This window comes from Pinus tabuliformis, chromosome J, assembly GCF_031772625.1.
Source record: "Pinus tabuliformis cultivar Carrire ecotype Pingquan chromosome J, CPIR1, whole genome shotgun sequence".
In the NCBI taxonomy this organism is placed as follows: Eukaryota; Viridiplantae; Streptophyta; class Pinopsida; order Pinales; family Pinaceae; genus Pinus; species Pinus tabuliformis.
The window spans coordinates 1,408,947,774-1,408,955,781 of record NC_142295.1 but is presented as its reverse complement, the minus strand read 5'-3'; the positions used below and the strand labels follow the sequence as shown (position 1 = coordinate 1,408,955,781).

At 39.8% G+C, this 8,008-nt stretch overlaps 1 protein-coding gene across 1 annotated transcript; it reads left to right on the top strand.

The window, feature by feature from the left end:
• The first annotated feature begins 205 nt into the window (after positions 1-205).
• Positions 206-5,038, top strand: LOC149232632 (uncharacterized). Its single transcript, XM_089381958.1, has 2 exons — positions 206-3,274; positions 4,754-5,038. The coding sequence occupies exons 1-2, from the start codon at positions 206-208 to the stop codon at positions 5,036-5,038; spliced, it is 3,354 nt and encodes a 1,117-aa protein (XP_089238084.1).
• The last annotated feature ends 2,970 nt before the right edge of the window (positions 5,039-8,008 follow it).

Here is an 8,008-nt window from a genome sequence, read left to right as displayed (position 1 = left end):
GCAGTCACATTTTTCCATGTATTTCTCATTTTTCATGTAGCAGGGTCCATCGAAAGTATGCAACATGGGTACTCTTTGGATGAGGAATTAAATTTTGCATCCAAAAAGTACTCCCACTTGAAATTTTAGTAAAACATTAGGGATACAAGTTGAAAAAGTAGGTCATCCCGACAGAGGATCACAGGAGAATAAAGGATTTTTATTCATGGAAAATCTCAAAAGACTGAAAAAGGCAACAATCTTATGGGCAAAGGACAAAAAATCAAAGCAGATGGAGGATTTATCCAGGATAAACGAGGAACTCCAAAAGCTTGAAAGTATAGAGGTGGATGGCTATGCGACTCTTGATTCTAAAGAGAAAATTGTAGCCCTGGAGAAGCAAAAGAATCAAATTCTGCTGGCTAAGGAGGAGGAATGGAGACTTAAGAGTAGAGCAATTTGGCTCAAAGCAGGGGATGATAACACAAGCTTTTTCCATAACTACGCAAAAGGGAGGAAGAGTGCCAATACCATCTGGCACTTAAAGGATGAAGAAGGAGGGGAGGCTAAGACTTTTGAAGCCCTATCAGCCCTTGGGGTAAATCACTTCCAATCCTTATTCAAAGACAATGGTGAGATCACCATTGCGGAAGTCATCCAAACAGCGCAATGCTTTCATAGATATGTGGAAGAGGACGAAGCAGACCATCTAATGGATCCAGTTACAAAGGAGGAGGTGGAAAGCGTTATTAAATCTATGGCAAAAGAGAAAAGCCCTGGACCGGATGGCTGGTCAGTAGAGCTTTTTCTTCATTTTTTTGAGCAGATAGGAGAAGAAATCACGGAAGTCGTAGAGGAGTCAAGATCGAAGGGAGAAATATACAGTCCTTTCAATGCAACTTTCATAGCTCTCATCCCAAAAAAGGAAGCCCCGGAATCTTTTGAGGACTTCAGACCTATCTCATTATGTAACAGCATTTATAAAATAATTGCAAAAGTGATAGCTCTGAGGATCAAACCAATCCTATCAAGGCATATTTCACCTGAACAATTTGGGTTCCTGAACGGAAGGCAAATTCATGAAGCAATTGGTGTGGCTCAGGAGGTTATACACAGTGTTAAGGTGAAAAACAAGAAGGGTGCAGTAATCAAAATTGACCTATCAAAAGCCTATGATAGGATAAACTGGACATACATTCGCTTGCTTCTAACACATCTTGGTTTCAAAGTGGACTTCATCAGATGGATCATGGGGTGTATCACAGATGTCAGCTATGCAATCCTCATAAATGGAGCTGCTACCCCCTTCTTCAAAGGACAGAGAGGGCTGAGGCAAGGATGCCCTCTGTCCCCATTGTTATTTCTCTTGGTAGCTGAAGGTTTAAGCCAGCTGATACAAAAATGCAAAAGGGAAGGTAAGATAAAAGGTATAGAGGTAGCAGTAAATTTGTTTATATCTCACCTTCTCTTTGTAGACGATATTCTGGTTTTTACAAATGGTTCCTCAAATGAACTCAAGGAGTTAAAAAATATCTTTGAACTTTTTCTGAAAGCTACTGGAATGCAGATCAATCCCAGAAAATCCCAGATCATAGAGGAAGGCCTAAACAGGCAAGAAAAAGAGCAGCTCAGTTCTCTTTTTCCATATGAAATGTGCAATATGGAATCCCCGTTTAAGTATTTAGGTTTCTGGTTGAAGCCAAATGCTTACAGGAAGGAGGACTGGTCCTGGCTAATTGCAAAAATTGAAGCAAGAATCAACCACTGGAGCTTCAAATGGCTCTCCAGAGCAGGGAGATTGACTCTAATAAAATCTGTGCTACTAGCCATCCCAGTTTACTGGGCAGCCCTGACATGGGTCCCAAAAGGAGTATTGGAGAGAATAAGGAGAATATGCAGCAGATTTCTATGGGCAGGTTCAAAAGAAAATATGGTTCTCCCTTGGGTAGCCTGGGAGAAAGTGGCGAGGCCAAAAGACTGGGGCGGTTGGGGGATAAAAAACCTGCCCGACTTCAGACTTTCACTGGCAGCCAAATCAGGGTGGCGTCTTATCAAGATGGAAAACCTCTGGACAAGAACGGTAAAGAGAAAATATATAGACCCAACTCCATTGGAAGAATGGATAAGGAACCCAGTCAAGATCCAAAAGAACGTTTCTGCAATTTGGAAAGCAACAGTGGAGTCCTTTAAGGTGATTGAGCAAGGACTTGCATGGAAGATTGGGAATGGTGAAAAGGTTAAGATCGGGAAGGATCCCTGGGTAGGCTGTAATGGAAACTATGCCCTCTCTCCTGGCCTTGTTCAGCACTTAGAAGAAAAAGGTCTTCTCTTACTAAGCCAAGTGGAGAAACCAGGTTTCTCATCCATCTGGGGACAAGCATGGAAGAATGGAGAAGATTTGGAGTTAGAGCAAAGATGGTGGCTTGAATGGAGAGCTTTCATCCAGGAACTCTCTAGATCCAATGTTAGGCTGAGCGACAGACAGGATGAGTTAATATGGGCACATGCAGACTCAGGGGACTATGCACCAAAGAGTGGCTACAATTTCCTCATGACTAGGAAAGGATGGGGGGATCCGGAGTGGTGGTCGAAACAGCTATGGAAACTTAAAAGCCCTCCAAAGTCAAAAATCTTTTTCTGGTGCATTTTAAAAAGTAAAATTCCAACTTGGGACATTCTGCAGTCCAGATTCATGCACGGGCCTGGGAGATGTACCTTATGTAAATCAGAAGCAGAATCCATAAACCACCTTTTCCTTAAGTGCCCAGAAACTCTTAAGATATGGGGCGAGGCAGGAAATATCCTGAACAAAAAGCTTGAATGGGAAGGCGACAATATACAAGAAGCATGGCAGAAGTGGTGGCACTCACACCCAAATGGAAACCTGCGCAACCTTCCATTAATCATTAGTTGGGGAGTCTGGATAGCCAGGAACAGGAGCATTTTCCAGGATAAAGAAACTCCTGCATCTATTACAGCAATCCAGAGCACTGCCATCTTTTCCTGTATCCCTGAACCTAAGGTGTCCCACTCACAAAGAAATGCCCCGGAAGTGCAGATTTCAGAGGGAACCCCTTGGGCCTTCTTCGATGGTGCATCTCAAAACAATTCAGCAGGAGCAGGCTTAGTCATTCATGAAAATCCAAACCACTCTCTCAAAGCTTCTGTGGGCTTAGGATCAGGTTCAAATAACTATGCAGAATTGACCGCCCTAAAACTCCTTTTATGCTGGCTCATTCAAAGGCACACCCTCACAATTCAGATCTTTGGAGATTCCCAAAATGTGATCAGATGGGTAAATGGTCAAAGTACATGCAGCAATCAAGTCTTAAAACAAATCCTGGGAGAAATTCAGAGATTAAAATCATATTTTAACAGCTTCTCTCTATGTCACATTTTCAGGGAAAGAAATGACACAGCGGACAAGCTTTCTAAAGACGGTCTACAACAGGATTTGGGCAGCTGGAAAATTCTAGAAGACAATCAAGGCCAAATTAGAAGGACCGATCAGCCTCCTCACAATCAAATTTTCTGATATTCTGGCAGTAATTTTTTTGTTTCATTCTCATCTCAAAAACTCTTCAGCTACGACATCATGGTTTATACAAACTCTTTATATATGTAATGGGCTGTTTTCCTCTCTGTTGAGGAGGTCCGGTTTTGCTGGTTGTTCTTTTTCGAACAGCTCATAGTTTTGGTTTCAGTGATCAAAGGAACCTCTGCTCAGGACAAATCAAAGAACAGAAGAAAAATCAGAGACAGCTTTGCTTTTTAAAGAAACAGGCCACAGGAAAAAGACAGCATTTTTGTAAATCAGACTTGATAGACATAGGATGATCAGTGATGCATCAGCATGTGCAATGTAAACTTTTTATAATCTTAATAAAAAGTTTCGCTTTATCCTTTGGAAAAAAAAGTTGAAAAAGTAGCTTTATTATTTTATTATTTTTTAATTGTTTTGCAATTTTACTCCAAAAATGGTGAATCATCTTGACATCATCATCTTGAATCCTATTGGTTCTTATAAAGTTTATTTTGGTTGTAAATTTTTCTTAGGAGGCCCATTTTATACCTCAAAATTCCTCTAATGAGGAGGCGTTGGAAGAGGTCAGGGCCATATCATCTGTTACAACTATGGAGAACCAGGACATTTTGCACGCGACTATCAGAATCCAACTCATCATTATTTTCAATATTGTAAGCAATTTAATCATGTTATATAAGAGTGTTATGTATTAACAGCAAAGATGCAGGAAAAAAATAACCAACGCAGAACATCCAGATGATGCAATCTAAACCACGCAAAGACAATCCTAGTGTCAATATAGTAACAAGAAGTGGTATATCCACTGGTGAAGAAAATGTAGAAGGTAAATTGGATACATGGGTTCATAGGGTTGGTGAAAAGAATGTTGGATTTGACTTACACAGAAAAAAGGATATGTTTATGGAGGCAAGGAAAATTTTTATGAATCTAGGTGGTTCTACGTCTAAAACTTAGAAACCAATTGTCCCACGAAGAGAGAAATCTGAAAAAAGTATTGCGGCAGAGAACTTTGATCCCACAGTGCTGAAATCATTTCTATAGACATGCATGAATTTTTTGAGCGATCAAAAGGTAGTTGAAGGACTCCAAGAAATGATATATAACTACACTAAAAAGGATAAGTCGCTACTAGAACAGTGCACAATAAATAAGGTGAAACGAAGCAAGAAGAGGACTGGTAGGGAAATTTGGTTAACACCACAAATTGGTGATTTTGATATGGAACAGATAATTCTATACTTGGGATCTGACACTAATATACTTCCAAAACAGACTTGGGAATGTATGGGGAAACCTAAGTTGCAGTGGTCACCAATCCAGCTACGCATAGCAAATCAACAAAAGGTAATTTTGACGGGTCGCCTACATGGATTGGTTGTAGATATTGAAGGAGCCAACGTGCTCGCAGATTTTGAAGTTACTGAAATAGTAAATGACAATAATCCATACACAACATTGCTTGGGATTGATTGGGCTTTCAACATGAATTCTATTATTAATTTGAAGAACTGAAGCATGGTATTTGAAAAGAATGGCCTTAAAGTGGCTGTCCCATTGGATTCAGCTGAAGGTGCATGATACACAGAGCTAGTCCATGATGACTACGATGATGAAGACATTGATCACATATATAAGCTCACTGCGTGAGAAAAATACTGGATTAATCCCACTGCAGATGGACTTATCAGTTGATAGAAGGATAGTTTGTGCCAATCAGACCCAGATGAAGAATTAGAAAACTGGCAGAATTGGTTGCATGAGGTCTCTACACTATGATGCAACAAGCTCACAAAGTCTTTGCATTTTATATCAACTAAGGTATGTAAATTACCTTATTATGATGGTCTAGACGATGTTAATACTTTTCTTGACAATTTTAAAAGAGACGTATCAGAGGAGCACACGTTCCAGGCTCTAGATTTGGCTTTAAGAGCTACGCATGTAAGATGGTGGGGAACCCATAAGGATAATATTGCTGATTGGAAGGAATATCGTAGGCTGATGAGATTAAGATTTGGCTCCACAAAAACATGGATCTACGAAAAGTACATAGGTAAGGATGACCCGCGTGAACATCTAGCTCGATGGACTAAGGCTTGGGGTGAGGTACCTCAACCGGAATGTAGAGTTACCTCAACTGGAATGGGTACATATATTTATTCATACCTTAGACGTTATACCGATGAACTGGTATTTGGAGATGGAGCTACGACATGTGACTGCTGATTGGGATGAAATGAAGGAGATTTTTCTACTTACATTCAGCTTTGAAGACGAATTTGAATGCATTTATGGGGCGCTTCAGGTGATTAAGGCAACGATCTTCCAAACACCAATAGAACCTATAACTTGGATGCAGCCTGACTGGAGCGTGCAGCTACAACATGCGCTGGAATGCTACAATGTTACTACGGAAGAAGGCGATGAGGATCCATGAAATATCAACATTCCTGAGTCAGAAGGACTGCGTGAGGTTGCGGGACCTGATGCAAAGATCCCTAATATATCATAACTAGTAAAGAAAAAATAAATAAATATTTGCTCAAAAGCATAATCAAAGTTTGTGAACATTGGTGACTATTGGGATGAAGACACGGTAGGAAAAGTTGTTGAATTACTACATGAATATCAAGACTTATTCCCAGCAATGTTCTCTAAATTGAAAGGCATAGTAGGTGATTTGGGTGTAATGAAGATCAATTTAAAGCCAGATGTGAAGTCGGTTAAGCAGTTCCCACATTGATTGAACCCCAAGTACAAGGAAAAGGTACAAGAAGAGTTGGATAATATGCTCATGGCAGGTATAATTGAGCCAATGGAAGAGTCATAATGGATCAGTCCAATGGTGGTCCAAGAAAAGAAAACAAAGGTGATATAAGGATCTACGTATATTTGTGGAAGTTAAATGATGCATGCATGCATGACCCCTTTCCTACATTGTTTATAGATGAAGTTCTAGAAAATGTTGGTGGACAGGAGGCTTATTCGTTCACAGATGGATTTTCGGGATATCACAAAATTAATATTGCGTTGGAGGATAACAGTAAGATTACCTTCACTATAGAATGGGGGTCATTCCAATATACAGTTATGCCTTTCAGACTAAAAAATGCCCCTACAATATTTTCAAGGGTGGTAGTCGCAGCATTCAAGGAATTTATTCACAAGTTTCTGGAGGTCTACTTCAACGATTGGACAGTATTTGGGTTGGTTAAGAAACATGTTTATATTCTGCGCCTAATTTTGGATACGTGCAGGAAGTATCAAATTTCCTTGAATTTGAAGAAATGTATTTTCTATGTACCTTATGGAATACTGTTGAGACATATTGTATGTAAGCAAGGATTGATGGTGGAACTTGCCAAGACCATTGTAATTATCAATTTCAATCCACCCAGGACTATCAAATAGCTACGCGCAACTTTGGTTCATGCAGGCTATTACAAGAAGTTTATAAAGGCATATATGCAGATCACTGGCCAATCGAGAGGTTGTTGAAGAAGGATGCTACCTTTTTCTGGGATGACTAATGTCAAAAGAGCTTGGATGTTCTTAATGAGAATAAGGTTAGTGCACCAATTCTAGTATTCCTAGATTGGAAGAAAGAGTTTCATGTGCATGTGGATGCGTCTTGTATAGCATTGGGAGTTGTTTTAACTCAACCAGGTGAAGGAGATATTGACCATCCAATTTCCTTTGCAAGTAGGAAATTATCTAAGGCGGAGTGGAACTATTCAAACACAGAACGAGAAGGGTTAGCCATGGTATATATGCTACAAAAATTCAGGCATTATCTACTAAGTGCGCACTTTAAAATGTATACGGATCATTCTGCATTGAAATACCTAGTCAATAAGCTTGTGTTGGGGGGGGGGATCTGTAAATGGTTGCTTCTCTTCTAGTAATATTATTTTGAATTCATTGTTAAGCCAGGAAGGTTAAATGTTAGACCTAATCACCTCTCTAGGATCGATAATGGTGAAGAACCCACCAATATTGATGAGGGGTTACTTGACACGCAACTCTTCACTGGCATAGTTGTTGATGAACATTTTTTGGACATTATTTATTTTCTGATTACCGGTGTAGCTCTTGAAGGATACACAATGCAGCAAAAGAAGGAACTAGTGGTAAGGGTTTCATATTTTTCAGTCATTGTTGGACACTTATATAAGATGGGAACAAATGAAGTTCTACACCGATATGTACCTGAATATGAACGACACAGTATTTTGGCTTAAGTGCATGGTGGTGTCGCAGGAGGACATTATGCAGGCAAGGAAACTACGTAGAAGATTCTGTGAGTAGGATTATGGTGTCCTATGGTACATAATGATTCTAAGGAGTAATGCAGTGCATGTGATGTGTGTCAAAGGACTGGAAGACGATCACAAAGAGATCAATTTTCCTTAAACCCACAGGCCACACTACAAGCATTTGATAAATGGGAAATTAACTTTGTTGGACCCATTATCCACCAGG

Bases quoted from the DNA above. Each gene is read 5' to 3' on its own strand.
- LOC149232632 (XM_089381958.1), top strand. From the start codon at position 206: ATGGAAAATCTCAAAAGACTGAAAAAGGCAACAATCTTATGGGCAAAG. The intron at 3,275-4,753 runs GTAAATGGTCAA...GATATGGAACAG, and splicing joins CCCAAAATGTGATCAGATGG to ATAATTCTATACTTGGGATC.